At 39.6% G+C, this 17,372-nt stretch overlaps 1 protein-coding gene across 7 annotated transcripts in view; it reads right to left on the bottom strand.

Moving 5' to 3' along the window:
- Positions 1-17,372, bottom strand: part of cdk10 (cyclin dependent kinase 10) — a 37,221-nt gene that overhangs the window by 4,751 nt on the left and 15,098 nt on the right. For all 7 annotated transcript variants that reach the window (XM_089127489.1, XM_039656829.2, XM_089127491.1 and 4 more), the window contains 7 exons: positions 14,291-14,393; positions 14,111-14,192; positions 11,926-11,993; positions 9,618-9,670; positions 4,092-4,161; positions 3,939-3,998; positions 1,596-1,719 (listed from right to left, as the gene is read on the bottom strand). In XM_089127489.1, the coding sequence (XP_088983615.1) occupies positions 1,596-1,719; positions 3,939-3,998; positions 4,092-4,161; positions 9,618-9,670; positions 11,926-11,993; positions 14,111-14,192; positions 14,291-14,393 (560 nt within the window). The remainder of the gene's footprint in view (positions 1-1,595; positions 1,720-3,938; positions 3,999-4,091; positions 4,162-9,617; positions 9,671-11,925; positions 11,994-14,110; positions 14,193-14,290; positions 14,394-17,372) is intronic.

Genomic DNA, 17,372 nt, shown 5'->3' with positions numbered 1-17,372 from the left:
AGCACTGGAAAGGTCTAGAGCCTCCATTGTTGCACTCAGGTCTATGTCTCATGGCCCTCTATCAGAATCCAGAGTTTTGAGAAGATTGGGGATACTTAATTTTTCGCCCAAAAAAAAAAACGTAAGGGGTAACACTGTCGTTTTCTTTTCTGGTCAAAATTTTGAATTTCGATATCTCAGCTCTGGAAGGGTCTAGAGCCTCCATTGTTGCACTCAGGTCTATGTCTCATGGCCCTCTATCAGAATCCAGAGTTTTGAGAAGATTGGGGATACTTAATTTTTCGCCCAAAAAAAAAAACGTAAGGGGTAACACTGTCGTTTTCTTTTCTGGTCAAAATTTTGAATTTCGATATCTCAGCTCTGGAAGGGTCTAGAGCCTCCATTGTTGCACTCAGGTCTATGTCTCATGGTCCTCTATCAGAATTTTGAATTCTGATTTAGAATCAGAATGCAAAATTTGTGACAAAAGGAGTATTTGTGACAGAAGTATTTCCTTCAGAAAGACCGTTGGTTAGCAAGGTTAGCTAAACTTTTTTGACTCTGCCTCTTAAAAGAATCGGAATCGAGTATCGTTAGGAACCAGAATCGAAACAAGGAATCGGAATCAGAATCGTTCAAACTCAAACGATACCCAACCCTACGTATACTAAATGAAGCAATTGCATTCAAGCTAATTTAAAGGGTTAGTTCACCCAAAAATGAAAATGAAGTCATTAATTACTCACCCCCATGCTGTACCAATCCCGTAAGACCTTCGTTCATCTTCGGAACACAAATAAAGATATTTTTGATTAAATTTGAGAGGTGGATCACTGCTACATAGGCACCCTAAGGGATTCAAACTTGACGGCCCAGAAAGTCAATGAAGAAAATGTTTATATATTCCATGTGACTACAGTGGCTCAACTATAAGTTTATCAAGCGATGAGAATACTTTTTGTGCGAAAAAACAAACAAAAATAACGACTTTATTCGACTATTCCTTTTCTTCCTTGTAGGCCTGAGACGAGAGTTCAAGAGATTTCCACGACGCATGCGTGAGAACTGCGTTCTAACTCTACTCCTTCTAGTTCAGTTCTCGCGCATGCGTCGTGGAAATATCTTGAACTCTCGTCAAAATTATAGTTGTAGTCACATGGAATATTTAAACATTTTCTTCATTGACTTTCTGAGTTATAAAGTTTCATTCCCTTAGGCAGCCTATGTAGCAGTGATCCACCTCTCAAATTTAATCAAAAATATCTTCATTTGTGTTCCGAAGATGAACGAAGGTCTTACGGGGTTGGTACAGCATGGGGGTGAGTAATTAATGACTTCATTTTCATTTTTGGGTGAACTAACCCTTTAAGGTATGACGATTTTTTTTCTACAGAAAAATGAAAAGAAAACGAAACATCCGAATTTTGGTGATAAAAAAATTTGCTTTAAGGGATACAATTATTGACTCTATAGTCACTTAGGACTTAAAAACGTTGATACTACAATCTAAACACTTAATTATAAATATTATATATAAATATAATATTAAATATTTTTCGACTTCTAAAACACACTTCCTACATTTATGGATCTCATTTTAAAGCTAAACTCAGTACCGGCCAGATGCTCTCGTTGGGCGTTCCCAACAGCTGTACGATCAAATCCACCTGCTGGATCTCTGAAGCTCCAGGCAGAAGAGGCTTATGGGCAAGAAGCTCAGCAAAGATGCAGCCAACGGCCCTGCAAGAGGAGCACACACACATCTGTTCACAAAGCACTGAAAAGATGCGCTCTGGTTTTCACACACACACACACACACACACACACACGGTATTTTGATCTCTCTTAGGTGATCCGATCACAATTGGCCAGACAAGACAAATCATCTTTAGACCTTTTAACATGCAACTCAAATGTGTCTTCTGTGACTTTCTCTAATCAGATTACGAGTCTCTGATTGCATACATTACTAGGCATAGGCACATTCCTATGTCACGGTGTGTTGATAAAGCATTACAAATTTGAATCTTACTACAAACATGAGAATTCTCAGTTGTTGTAGAGCAGATGTAGCACACTGAAATCATAAGTATATATGCACTTTTTTTGTTGTTGTTGCAATTAGGTTTTTATTTTAATGTAACCTTGACTGCGGGGGAGGAAAGAATACTAAAAAAAATATATATACTTAAGTATAAGTACCAAGTTTGGGAAGAGTAAAAGTACTTGTCAAAAAGCCTACTCGAATAAAAGAGTAGCTTATTTAAAAGTACTCATGAGTTGTGAGTATTAAGCTGCATCTACACCATAATAACAAACACTGTAATCACTGTGATTCACATTCTCCTTTGTAGTTTGTCAGAAAGAATCTTTTCAGTGATAAACTGCATCTAAAATAACAGGCAAATAATACACAGACGAAAAGATGAAAAAGTTACTTTCAGTATACTCATCATCATTTTAATATTGCGCCAGAACGCTCACCAAACACCAGCGTACTGGTGGAGAGGAGACAGTGATGAAGCCAATTGGTATATATGGGGATGATTAGGAGGCCATATGGACAGAGGCCACTGGGCAAATTTGGCCAGGATGCCGGGGTTACACCTTTTGTGACCAGAGAGTCAGGACCTCGGTTTAACGTCGCATCCGAAGGACGGTGCTCTTTGACAGTATAGTGTCTCCATCACTACACAGACCACAGGGTGAGCACCCCCTGCTGGCCACACTAACACCTCTTCCAGCAGCAACCTGGCTTTCCCAGAAGGTCTCCCATCCAAGTACTAACCAGGATCAGCCCTGCTTAGCTTCAGTGGGCAACCAGTCTTGGGTACAGTGTGATATGACTGCTGGTTTATCTTCATAACCTTTAAGATGATGAAAACGTGATGTGATGGACTGACTTTCTGAGATTGAGCCATTCTAATGTCTATTGTCTATCTAAATGTCTAATGGCTTGTTTAGTTTAATCTCGAAGGTTGATTGGGCTGTCAGGCGAGATCCCAATTCGTCACTTTAGTTCTGACATAAAGTCTCCAATCCCGCCTTTAGGGAACGGGTTACATTGACCTAGACGTTGTTTGTCCCGTAAATCCTGATGTACTCGGTACATCAAAAGAAGGATGGCGTCTACGTTAATATCAGTTTCTCCGTTTATCCCAAGGGACCCTCTATGGTGGACCTGCGCCTGGACCCATCCCGACTCCTTAACTGCCGGCCTCATCGACACGACAGCCATCGGCACTGATCCTCAACATCTCATCTCCAAACCGGCGTGATTACTTCGACTTCCAAACAGATGGAAATGGACAAATACTCTTAATGTTTCGATCCAATTTGTTTTGTAATCACTGTTCTTTCGTTGGGCAGAGGAGAACTGGCCCCCGACTGTTTTTTTTTTTTCTCCATTCAATCGCCTGATGTAGTTTTGGTTCCTTGGCACTGTTGCCTTGCTTTTGGCTTGCTTAGTTGGGGACATTTAATATTCAACAATATTATTGATCTGCGTTGTATTATTTACATGTTATCACTGTGAAGCTGCTTTGATACAATCTGTATTGTAAAAAGCGCTATATAAATAAATGTGACTTGACGTTCTTATAATTGTATTAAAATGACAATAATGGAGAAACACTGTTAAATAATATTAGCAGTAAGAGCATTAATATCAAATCTGATGTAAAAAGGGTGCTAGGTACATAAGGTGACTAAAATATATAAAAAATCTTGATCACACATTTTTTTTTTTTACATATTTTTCTTCACCTATTTTTTTCATCTTGGTATCATTTCCATTGACGGCTGCCTATCTGAAATCCCTCGAGACACACAACCAAGAAGCTTATGTCTTTAAAGACTCTTTGTTTCTTCTGCTTCTTTACCCTGTGTCTCGACTTATATCTAAAAAGGTAATCTGATGACACAAGGCTTTGTTCTGGCACTGTTTGTCCAGTTCTCACCACATGTCCAGGGCAGTCGTCTGAGTTTTGGTCCCTAGGAGGAGCTCTGGTGCACGATACCTGTGAAGAAAACATTGTTAGTAATGGAAAGAGGGATTTGATGGATTAGCGGGATGATAGAGAGACTAATCAGCCTGAAGTTTATCTGCTTACCACAGAGTAACTACTCGAGGAGTCATGGGCTGTAAAGGGATACCATAAACACGCGCCAGACCAAAGTCAGCTGAGGAAAAACATCAGACATCCATCAGGATTTTTCAGACATTTTCTAGGTCAGGGGTTGGCAAGTTCGGTCCTAGAGAGATTTTGTCCTGCAAAATTTAGTTCAAACCCTAATCAAACACACCTGAACAAGCTAATCAATGTCTTCCGGATTACTAAGGCTATAGGCAGGAGAGGGTTTTTTTCAGTGTTTGAGCTAAACTCTCCAGGACAGCAGCTCTCTAGCAATGAACTTGTTCACCCCAACATCTAATATTAGCATAATACCAGTTCACACATAGGCTTATCGCCATGTTAGTTGCAGTGGGTGACTCACTACCCAAAAAGTGTAAGGCTTGCTAAATCGATCCAATGGCGGTACTCGATTAGAGTTGAAGGTCTCACGCGTGTTCCGTCTCTTCTATTGGCAAAGGGATTTTTAATTAAATGCAATACATTTTAACTTGTGTATTAACTCGTTATTTCATCTGACTCCATAAATGAAAAGGTTTTTCATTGATATCTGTGCATTATTAAATCTACGTGAATATTTGACTATTCCTTTTAACTCTAATGAAAATAAAAGTCTGTTAGAATCATCAAATTTAACAATTTATTATGTCAGGTAAATGTGTTCTTACAATTTCATAAATCAATTGATAGATAATCAATGCAAACCATCAAATGTTCTAGAACAAAGAGGAAAATCCTCTACCCGACATTGTGAACTACATGAACGCTGAGTGTCAGCGCCACAGCATTCACAGGCTGATCTGATACAGAAAAAAAGCCCTGAGCTCTCTGTTGCATTTCTTTATATCCAGACCTCATTTGATATGTAAAACATGAGTTTACAGTGGAAACTTACTGTGTTCACCCCCCCAGACTTACTGGTGGTAGAAGTTGACCATTTGCAAGGAACAGTGGAAATTAGCATTCATGACAAATGGTCAGAAGGTGTTAACTCGAAGACACACCCTTCTGTGTGCAAGATATAAGAACTTTATTACCTTTTGATTTACTTCTTTGGGAATGAGACTTTTGTACCAGTCACTCTTGGCGCTTTTCCATTACCAGTACCAGCTCGACTCGGCTCGCCTCAGCTCTGCTCGACTCAGCTCGCTTTTCGTTTTCCATTGCAGACAGTACCGCCACAAATAGTACCCGGTCGTCATAGCGACGCCCTTCCTTCATTGTTGCCCTATCAATCTCTCGCAGGATCCTCTCTTCGGCCACCAAACAAAGGAAAGTACCTGCACCTTCTCGTTTGACCACGGCGTATTCTTCCGTGTTGCCATAATAATAGTAGTTAGTTTAGTAACTATCTCTGGCCAAACTATTTAAAAATAGCGGGGTTATTCTGGATACTCCATCTGACGCGTGTAATGATGACGCAGTGAATGGTGACGATTCTCTCTGACCATGAAGGACCACAATGGAAACAAGCCCTTGGGCTTTCTTGTGTTTTTATCCCTTTGAACACTTCATGTTGATTGTTGTTCAATAAAGTTTTCAATCGATCAATCAAACCAATCAGCAGTCGGCATTGTTTTCATGTGACATTTTAGTATCACCTCAGTATCACACAGTAGCCTTAGCTCGCTCAGAACCTCGCCGGAGGTGGTACAAAAAAAAGTACCCGAAAACAGGAATAGGTACAACTTTTACACACTGGAAAACCAAACAAAGGCGAGACGAGCCAAGTCGAGCTTGTACCGAGTAGTGGAAAAGCGCCATCTGAGACCTTTAAAATGATACTAAACACAATCCTTAACGATAATCATTCACATTAAAACCATATGTATTCTTGTGTGAGTTTGGGTGATCTCTGCAAGAGTGGTAGCCTGGGAAAACCCAGACAACTTCCGACAAATTTAGATTTGCTCTGCAAGTTAATATGGCATAGAGCTCATTCAAACCCATTTCCAATCCGCCGAAATCGCGGCACCAATCAGAAACGTTGGGGCAGGCTTTACACGATGACGACAGTACAGCGACGGTGAAGCAGATTTTGTACATTCACAAAGGGGTATGACGGTTATAGTTGAACACCGTCATTAGAGCTCTATAACCGCCAAAACCATGTTATTAAAATATTTTTTTCATAAACATTTTTTATCATAGAGAATAGTTAAATACTAATATCAGCTTACGAGGGAAACAGAGGCGGAGTTGGTGGTGCTTCAGAGACTGCTGCTACTGCTGGAGATGATTCGAGAGAGGTCTGTGCACCTCTTACCGATCAAAGCGTGACTCTGACATGGAGTAAAGCCAGAGAATGTCTAATTGAAGAGAATTGGCACTGGCTGGTTACTTCCGGGTTCTGGACTGGCTGCAGTAACGCGTCTCTGTCCATGCGGGGGCGCTCGCGGTCGAGTGCAGAATGAATGGGAGTCAATGGGGTTTCACCCCCATAAATCCACTTTTCTCAGGATGTAATTTTTTGTCAAGTAATTTGAATCTTGCATTCAAAAGGGAGGGCTAAGATAATACACTCAGCTGAAAATTGCATTTTTAAGTTCACTTATCTGTTCTAAAAATCCGTTCAAAAATGTGATGACGTCACACAACAGCAGAATGCTAGCGTGTTCCGGCCAACAACGGCCTAACCTGTAAGAAATCAAACAACATAAGTACTTGTTCATTCGACTTTTAGTCTATAATCTATATTGAACTTGTGGGATCAACAATAAAATCTATGTTAATTTAACGACAAGCAGGTGTAAGAGACACTTTTAGCCCCATAGACTCCCATTCATTCTGCTCTCGCCCGCGATCACCTCCAGTGGAATTCTAATGGAACTGCAACCAAGATGTTACACAACGGGCTAATAGGAAGTGCCAAGGCTCTCCGTTAGACGGGCTCTGGTAAAGCCTTGTTTATACTCGACGCGTCCGTACGAGCGAGAAGGTGCGCAGCAAAAATGACGCGTTCGGTGTGCAAGACCGACCCCATTTCCCTTGGCTGTGTGCATGGCTTTTTTTGTAACGGTGCCGCGTCCGAGGATGAACGACTTCAAGCCAAATCTGCCCGAGCATGTACATCTCACCCATAGACAGTAAGGTCTCACCATATTGGCACGCAGTTTGCGTGTCTGTCTAAAGCCAAGTTCACACTACAGCCCGATTTATGCCCGATTTGCAAATCGTTGAGCTCGTTTAGCGTACGATGAACGCTTGCCAATCTGTTAGTATGAAAGAGCCAACAACACAGCGAAAACGCTCGCAGACGCGTCGCCGAGCCCAGAAAAATATCTAGCCTGATAGATATCCAGAGCCGTCACGCGACTCAGTCTCAGTGATGTCATGAGTACAGCCAATCAGAGCAACGCATGGGTTGAGGACACCAGGTAAATCTTAGATTTTATATATTTTTTTCCATTTTTTTCTCAGAGCAGATCTTTGCGCAAACAGTGTGCAGCACTAGTTTCTGTCTGACGTCCATATTCACGTGTTGGTTTCTCTTCTTCGCTGGGTATAGGCGCACGTGCTGTTTCGCGTCATTTCTGGTTCGTTTTATTGCTGGTTTTTCATGACAAAACGTGGTTTGTAGACAAAATAGAATCGTTGGGTGACAGAGTTGTTGTCAACTCATTATTTATTTGATTATTTTCAGGATTTAGACCGTACCATAGTACTGAAACAGCTCTCATTAAAGAGTCACAAATGATTTGCTCTTATCACCCGATCGTGGTTGTATCTATATGTAGTGCGTTGTCAACTCGTGTAGTGAGTTACCTCCTGTTGTGGATCAATCACGTTGTGTTGTGTGGTGTGAACAGCTAAACAACTTGAACACTCCTGATTTCACTGAGAGCAAGCCATGTAGTGTGAACCGCACATTCAGCCCGACGTTTTAAAAATCATGTAGTGTGAACTAAGCTTAAATTGCAAAGTTCATTGCAAAGTTTTTTTTGTTAAGGTTTTGTTTACTGTGTGTGATAATGGAAAGCACATTCACTTATAGTTGTCTAGCTGTTAATTTTAAATAAACGTAGAGCAAGGAGCTAATCAGATTGTCTGCTCGTTTATTCAAACAGACGAATCTCATTCAGCGCTCTGATTGGTTTTAGGTCTATCCAATTGCGCCTTTGAGGCATTTGAGCTACGTCCGTTGGTGACGCCCCTTTGGGAAGTTTTGGCAGACCATAACTCAGTTACAAACTGAGATGGTCTGGTTTTAACCAGGCTACAAGAGTGGGGGTGAGAGTTCAAATGTTAATTTGCCAAGGTCCTTTTTCTCATAGACCAGTGGTCTATCTCTTCAACTGGTTTCCAGTTTTCCAGTCTTATACTACGGTATTAAACAAGCTAGCAAACAAGCTATGTAATGTTTTAATCGCCAGTATAGTGGACTCAAATAAAATAAAATGATGATATCCAATGTATTTTTCTATATTTATTTATTGATGACTCTGCATCATCTGTATTAAACAGAAAATAATCACTTCATCCGATGTTTAAAATGAATATAATAAGCCTAGTTCCACAACTACTGACAACTCTCCCAGCGGACTTGTGTGTGAAGGTGAGGTAAGGGTTGCCAGGTTCACAACAAGACCCTCACAATTGCTTCTGTGGGATTACACATTTAAGAATCTGTTTTAAGATCATGTTATGTTGGCATGTTATGTTATGTAGAGTACATTTAATTTAGCATGTAAGGTTACGATGATGATATCAGCGGTTAAGCAATGTTTTCAGCAAGAGCTTCCTGCAAGTCTTGTTCTCTCTATTGTAAGTTAACTGAGTCAGATTACTGATACTCTAACCCTTTGTCTTTAATGCCTCTTGGAGCCCCTGTCCCATTCTTTGAATGCTGATTGGATTAGGATTAGTAACATGCTAGAGTCTGGGGTGGGTTCCTATAGCTGTATACTTCATTTGCATGCTTTGTTTAAGGTCGACACACAGGTGCTTCGTCTCCATTTCTAAGCACTGCCCTCTAAATGTATATAAACTACAATGTACACTGCCTTAGTTATACTTGATGACTGCATCAAGCTCGTGTTCTCAATAAAGAATCCTGCAGCAGATTCAACCAAGTCTCTTGGTCTTCGCTTCTAAGTTTCCTGTACTACTCAAAACTATCCCAAAACTAGCGTTCCGGAGGGAAAAATCTGTTTTTTTGTTTTTTTTGTGGGGGTCGATTCAACCCGGGACTTCAAAAACAACCTGGGGCAACACTGTAAAAGTAGCCCAATTCTGCAGGAAAACCAGACTTGGCAACATATCCACACTGTAAGGCAAGGGAGGGAGGACTCAAAATGTTAATTTTTGCCCCATACACTACTTAATAATTATTAGGGGTCTAATAATTGTTAAGATGGGGTAGGTCCCGACCTCCATGCGATTTCTGCCAGTGCATTAAGTACTTTCAAGAGCATTTTCACATTATTCATGCCAATTAAATCACATTTCCCATTCATATTCTCTTAATTTTATTTATAAAAAGAAAGTTCATTTACATCCACTCACCTATCTTAACACAGCCCTTGTCTGTCATCAGTAGATTGGACACCTTCAAATCCCTTTAATAAAAATCAAATCATAAGCATCAACATGAGAAATAACGAAATCCATCATTTAAGTTCCACATTATTCGTAATGGAAAATCAGTATACAGTGTCTGTCAAAACATTTGGAAACATTACAATTTTTAATGGTTTCTACAAAGTCTCTCCTGCTCACCAAGGCTGCATTTATTTAATCCAAAATACAGTGAAAACAGTGAGTAATATTGTGAATTTAGTGCAAATTAAAAGATTTGAATGTATTTTAAAATGTAATTTATTCCTGTGATCAAAGCTGTATTTTCAGCATCATTATTCCAGTCTTCAGTGTCACATGATCCTTCAGAAATCGCTCCAATATGCTGATCTGCTGCTCAAGAAACATTTCTGATTATTATCAATGTTGAAAACTGTGCTGCTTAATATTGTGGAAATTGTGATGCTTTTTTCAGGATTCTTTGATGAATAGAAAGTTTGATGAAAATCTTGGAAAATGTAACATTACTAATGTCTTCACTGTCACTTTAGATACAGTGTTGTGAATAAGTTTTGACCCCCATGCTAAAGTTGCCTAAAAAGAGGAATAAAAAAATCATCTTTTGGATATTGATCTTAATGCCTTAATTAGAAAAATGAGGAAAACTCCAACGTTTAAGGACACAAATTTTCTTTGTGAATGAATAATGTATCATAAATAAATAAATGTTTTTCCCTAAAATACAGGGTGCATAATTTAGGACACCCCTATGTTAAATTCCCATAGAGTCAGGCAGATTTTTATTTTTAAAAGCCAGTTATTTCATGGATCCAGGATAATATGCATCCTGATAAAGTTCCCTTGGCCTTTGGAATTAAAATATCCCCACATTATCACACACCATTCGCCATGCCTTGAGATTGGCATGGTTTTACTTCAGTTAGCCTAATAGCTGGTTTGATTTGCATTAAAAGATGATCTTATGGAAAGTACCTCATGCCAATCTCAAGGCATGGTGAATGGTGTGTGATGACGTGGGTCTATTTTAATTCCAAAGGCCAAGAGAACTTTATCAGAATGCATATTATCCTGGATCCATGAAATAACTGGCTTTTAAAAATAAAAATCTGCCTGACTCTATGGGAATTTAACATACGGGTGTCCTGACTTATGCACCCTGTATTTTAAGGAAAAACATTTATTTATTTATGATAAATTTTTCATTCACAAAGGAAATTTGTGTCCTTAAAGGTTGGACTTTTTCCTCATTTTTCTAATTAAGGCATTAAGATCAATAAAAAGATGATTTTTTATTCCTCTTTTTAGGCAACTTTAGCATGGGTGCCAAAACTTATTCACACCACTGTAATAGTATTCATAAATGTGTAAATACTGTGTAAAATGTACACAGTAAATGTATTTTTTTTCCTCTTTTTTATTTTACCACACATTTTTGAATGGTTTTATTGTTTCCACAAAATTGTCAAGCAACATTGAGAACCATAAGAAATGTTTCTTGAGCAGCAAATCAGCATATAATGATTTCTGAAGGATCACGTGACACTCAAGACTGGAGTCATCATGTAATTTATTCATCACAGTAATACATTACATTTTAAATGTATTCAAATAGAAAACAATCAATTTTTAAATTATAGTAATATTTCACAATATGACTATTTTTTTATTAAATAAATGCAGCCTTGGTGAAATCTTTTGACAGGTACAGTAACATTCAGTAGCAGGGGCTCTTAAATGTAGAAAAGAAAATTATGTTTCACTCAGTATTCACTGTGTAGTTGATGAAATAGACCTGAAATGTCTTAGGCAGTGTGTACACCAAAGCGTTTTTCCACGCGCCTAGCGTATGTTTTCAATTGTTTTCAATGGGAGCGCCGTTTTTTGTAAACGCCATGAGCGTAACGAGGCGCTGAGCGTTTTTTCACGCTGAAGCGCAGAGCGCCCGGTGTTTTTTTACTGGTCGCAGAGAGTTGAAAAATGTTCAACTTTGGATAAAACACAGCGCTCATCACGGTCACTTTTTACCCAGCTGTCCAATCACAGAGGAGGAGGGGTGGGACTAAACCACAGTGACCAACTGTCACAACATTCAAACTGTGCTATTCAAACTGTACGGATATTCTGTATCATAGCAACGAAACGTCTCAACGGAAAAAACGCTGCGCTGCCAAAACGCCCTCAAGCGCCCAAAGCACGGCGTCTTCAGCAGAGCGTTTGGTGGACACACGGCCTTACTGAACAGAAGAAGCTTTGATTAATATGAGTACGCTCTGACCTGTGAAGAATGAAGTTGTGATGTAAATACTCCAGTCCTTTAAGCAGCTGAAGAACTATACACTTCACCTGTGAAAGTCAAACAAAAGATCAATACAGCTGCAATTTCGGGACCAGAAGACAACAGAGTTAGATCTATAAAAAATTAATTCAATTAGAGAGATAGCATTTTCAATGATAATTGTAAAAAACATTTTGTTAGGTGTCCTTGACACTGAATTATTGATGCATTAAAGGGACACTTCACTTCATTAAGCTAAAACACTAGCTCATCATTTCTCCACAGGGTGGGACCCACTCACGCTACAGACCTATTACAGATCAGTGGGTGTGACTTCACTTTCTAAACTAAAAACAATATCCTCCATCTTGTTTAAAGGCTATTTTTGCGTGAAAAAAATTTCAAGCTGATGGAAGCTAGCCTTGTAGACGGAAGAGTGATTTCTCCGATAGGCGGATACCTCATAGGCACTGTTCTGGATTAGTGGGAGTGGCTTGTGGAGCTGTGCAATGTGGTGCATTGAGGGAGTTGTTGTCTTTCATACAAATGCGCCCTAAAGTTCGACCTCGGTCAAGTAGACACCAAATTCAAAATTTATTTTACATTTCTACAACATATATGGCCTACTTTCAATAAAGATCAATGGAGTCGAAGTTCTTGTTTACTTGAATTAAAGATAAACTGCAATTTATTAAGAGGGATGCAGTTACAGATCCAGATCCAACTCTTCCCACCTTACATATACCTAAACCTACCCATCTCCACCCCCTGATCCCTAACACCACCCCAAATCCTACCTATCTTCACCCATTAAAGGGTTAGTTCACCCAAAAATGAAAATTAAGTCATTAATTACTCACCCCCATGCTGTTCCAACCCCGTAAGACCTTCGTTCATCTTCGGGACACAAATAAAGATATTTTTGATTGAATCTGAGGGCTGGATCACTCTTCCATAGGCTTCCTAAGGGACTGGCTCTTGACGGCCCATAAAGTCATTAAAGAAAAGGTTTAAATATTCCATGTGCCTACAGCGGCTCAATTATAAGTTTATCAAGCGACGAGACTACTTTTTGTGCGAAAAAAACATAAATAACGACTTTATTCCACTATTCCATTACTTCCTTATGGGCGCATGCGCGAGAACTGAGACGAGGACGTTCTCATTCGACTACTTCTTGTTACGGGCTGCTCACCGCTTAGGAGTTTTACCGCCACCTACCGTATAAGATGATGATCCATATATAAGGCGCTCCGGATTATAAGGAACACTGTCGTTTTTTGAGAAGATTAAAGGCTTTTAAGTGCACCTTATAGTGCGGAAAATACGGAAATTGAAAAGCGTATGTACAGCGCGCATCTTCCTCTGCTTGTAAACAGAAAGTTTTGCGCTTCCAGCTATATCAGCACATCATCTTATACGGTAGGTGGCGGTAAAACTCCTAAGCGGTGAGCAGCCGGTAACAAGAAGTAGACGAATGAGAACGTCCTCGTCTCAGTTCTCGCGCATGCGCCCACAAGGAAGTAATGGAATAGTGGAATAAAGTCGTTATTTATGTTTTTTTCGCACAAAAGTTATTCTCGTCGCTTGATAAACTTATAATTGAGCCGCTGTAGGCACATGGAATATTTAAACCTTTTCTTTAATGACTTTATGGGCCGTCAAGAGCCAGTCCCTTATGCAGTCTATGGAAGAGTGATCCAGCCCTCAGATTCAATCAAAAATATCTTTATTTGTGTTCCGAAGATGAACGAAGGTCTTACGGGGTTGGTACAGCATGGGGGTGAGTAATTAATGACTTAATTTTCATTTTTGGGTGAACTAACCCTTTAAATCTGGATCTAACTCCACCCCCTGGATCTCGTGTACTCCAATGAGGTGCTACTGGAAATTTTGTTTGCACACAAGTTGAAACCTTAGTATGCATTTGACTAATTTGATAATTAAATAATCTCTATTGCACATTCAGATTAATAAAACCATACACATTCCATGGACTGATGCTTGTTTCTTAATATCAGTATGCGTTTAACCTCTAACCTGTCTCTGTCCAGTATTTGCAACAGCCAAGTTAAATTTCTCATAAGAGAATTTTTACCATGTCTTTAAAACCTATTTTGACTCTAGACTTATGGCAAAGCATTTCAGTGTATGAAGATGAGGTAGGCTAGTTCATCAAACGCACCTGAGCTTCAGAGAAAGGTGACTGCATGTTCTCCAGCAGACTGGCGAGATCTTGCTCACAGTAACTCATCACCAGAAAGAGGCTGATGTTAAAAATGATAAGGCATTATGAAAAAGACTTATTGACAAATACATTTCATACAACTCTATTTATATCTGTGAGTGAACAGTCTTTAGTCACCTCTCTAAATGGCTTCCCACCACCACCTCTTTCAGCTCTACAATGTTTGGGTGTCTCAGTCGGATCAGCAAGTTAATTTCCCTCAAACTGCTGATGGGAATCCCTAAACATAGAAACAAAATAAATACCATACAAGGTGTCTGTATACAGATGTGAAATGTAGTTCAGGTGTTTCCTTGGTAGTGTTATAATTGTCATATGGTATTTTTTTTATTGAATATTTAAAAGTGTAAAATAATTTGTTCATTTTACACTTTAAAGGGATAGTTCTTTACTCACCCTCATGTTGTTCCAAACCTGCAAGACTTCCGTTCATCTTCGGACCTCAAATAAAGATCTTTTTGATGAAATCCTCCATTGACAGCTAAGCAACAACCACTTTACACTTCAAAAAGTTCATTAAGAGATCGTAAAACTAATCCATATGAATTGAGCAGTTAAGTCCAAATTTTCTTAGATTTTCTTAGAAAAGTTCTTGGATTTCATCAAAAATATCTAAATTTCTGTTCCGAAGCTAAACAAAAGTCTTACGGGTTTGAAACGACATGAGGGTGAGTAATTAATGACAGAATTTTAATTGTTGGGTGAAATAACCCTTTAATGTGTGTTATTTACTCAACCTCATTAACTAATTTCAAACCTGTACTTTTTCCATGAAACACAAAAGGTGAAATTTTGCAAAATGCTCTTTTTTCATACAACAAAAGTGAATGGACAATGGGGCTGTCAGACACCAATAAGGACAAAAAGCACCATAAAAGAAATCCATGTGGCATGTGTTCTATTCTCCAAATTGTCTAAAGTTAGGGTTAGCATTGTGTGTGGACACAAATTTACAAATCTTGCCTTTAGTCATGACTCTCAAACTTCCATTCTCACTTTCACATTAAACACTCTAATAATAACACCTCCTCATTGTCATCTTTTATGCACACACCAAAAACTTTCAAGCTTCTACGGGGCATTGCACCCGGAAAAAAATCTTGTACATCTTTAAATTCAATTCATCAATCTGGTGCATGTCTGCAATCTGGTAAGAGTTCAAAATGAAGAGCTACAACCCATTTTCAGAGTGCAAATTGAACAAAGAAAAAAGTCTGACTTGTGCATTTTCATGAGCTTTAAAGGGGACTCAAACCTCCTTTTAGTAGTGACAATAGTGTCTCAGTTTACATTACACTACATAATAATAGCAATAACATTCCTAAACAAACACACTGAAAAATAAATGAAACTTTCGAAAGCAGCATGTGCTATTGGTAAACAAAGCAAAGTCTTAGCAAAGTCTTATATTTCTGTAATTCACACAGATCAAACACAAATATACTGGCTGAATAGATTGCTAGTTGAGAAACACTGCTTTAATTAATGTTTTTATGAAGAATTTGTGAAATGCTAACTAAACAACATGAGCCTCTTCCAGCTGGCCAGTAAGGTTATTTGGCAAATTTCATTCTGTAACATACAGATCTGTATTTTGCTATTGTTTTTGATAGTGTTATAACCTACATTGATCATTGCGTTTTGTCTTACCGAATGTGGTAGCTTTATGCAATTGCAGTTTGTCTATAAGCTTTTTTTATTTTTTATTAACGCCGACAGTAAAATGTTGCCAGATATTGCTATGAAAAACAAGCAAAACAAAACAATAATTAAAGCTGCAAGCAGCGATGGGCGGGCCCTCGCACCTGTAGCGCGTCGGGGTGTGAGGCGGCCGCGTTGCATATTTTGCAGCTCAGCCGGTGCGGCTGTGAATTTGCTACGCTGCTTCATTAAAGGTCACTTCCTGTTGCCAGCAGGTGGCGCTATGACTGTGGGTGAATGTCGGCATGTAGATTTGTTCAGGGCGGGACTCTTGTCAAATGTGTAAAATTTTGTGCAGATCTGGGCATTTACAGCCAAGTTACTACAACTTCCTGTTTCATGGCGAAACTTCGACGCCACGGACACGCCCATCGACGAAAACGCGCAGATAGAACAACTTTACATCGTCAATGCCTTTAGAAGGCACAGCAGAAATGTGAAATCGATCTGACTAAATCCCTGGGAGGAGTTAGTTAAAGTACGTAATGAGTAAATCATCCAAAAATGTTGGTAAAATTAGAAATGGCCGACTTCCTGTTGAGTTTAGGGCATCACTCCAAGAGACTTTTTTTGTGCGTCGGGATATGGTAGATGTACTACAGAAATTTCGTACATTTCGGTCAAACATGCGACGGGGGCTGCTTCGTTAAAGGTCACTTCCTGTTGCCAGCAGGTGGCGCTATGACTGTGAGTGAATGTCGGTGTGTAGATTTGTTCAGGGCGGGACTCTTGTCAAATGTGTAAAATTTGGTGCAGATCTGGGCATTTACAGCCAACTTACTACAACTTCCTGTTTCATGGCGAATCATCAACGCCACAGACACGCCCATTGACGAAAACGCGCAGATAGCACAACTTTACATCGTCAATCCCTTTAGAAGGCACAGCCAAAATTTGAAGTCGATCCGACTAAATCCCTAGGAGGAGTTCGTTAAAGTACGTAATGAGTAAATCATCCAAAAATGGCGGTAAAATTAGAAATGGCCGACTTCCTGTTGAGTTCAGGGCATCGCTCCAAGAGACTTTTCTGTGCGTCTGGACATGGTAGATGTACCACAGAAATTTCGTACATGTCGGTCAAACATGCGACAGGGGCTGCTTCGTTAAAGGTCACTTCCTGTTGCCAGTAGGTGGCGCTATGACTGTGGGTGAATGTGGACATGTAGATTTGTTCAGGGCGGGACTCTTGTCAAATGTGTAAAATTTCGTGCAGATCTGGGCATTTACAGCCAAGTTACTACAACTTCGTGTTTCATGGCGAATCTTCGACGCCACGGACACGCCCATCATCGAAAACGCGCAGATAGCACAACTTTACATCGTCAATGCCTTTAGAAGGCACAGCAGAAATTTGAAGTCGATCCGACTAAATCCCTAGGAGGAGTTCGTTAAAGTACGGAGTGTGTAAATCGTCCAAAAATGGCCACCAAATTCAAAATGGCGGACTTCCTGTCGAGTTTAGGGTATGGGTCCTTGAGGCTTTTTTGTGCATCTTGAT

The sequence above is a fragment of the Pimephales promelas genome, chromosome 25 (assembly GCF_988280905.1).
Source record: "Pimephales promelas chromosome 25, fPimPro1.hap1.1, whole genome shotgun sequence".
Classification (NCBI taxonomy): domain Eukaryota; kingdom Metazoa; phylum Chordata; class Actinopteri; order Cypriniformes; family Leuciscidae; genus Pimephales; species Pimephales promelas.
Note: the sequence above shows the minus strand (reverse complement) of the source record. Positions and strands in the feature narration are given on the sequence as shown.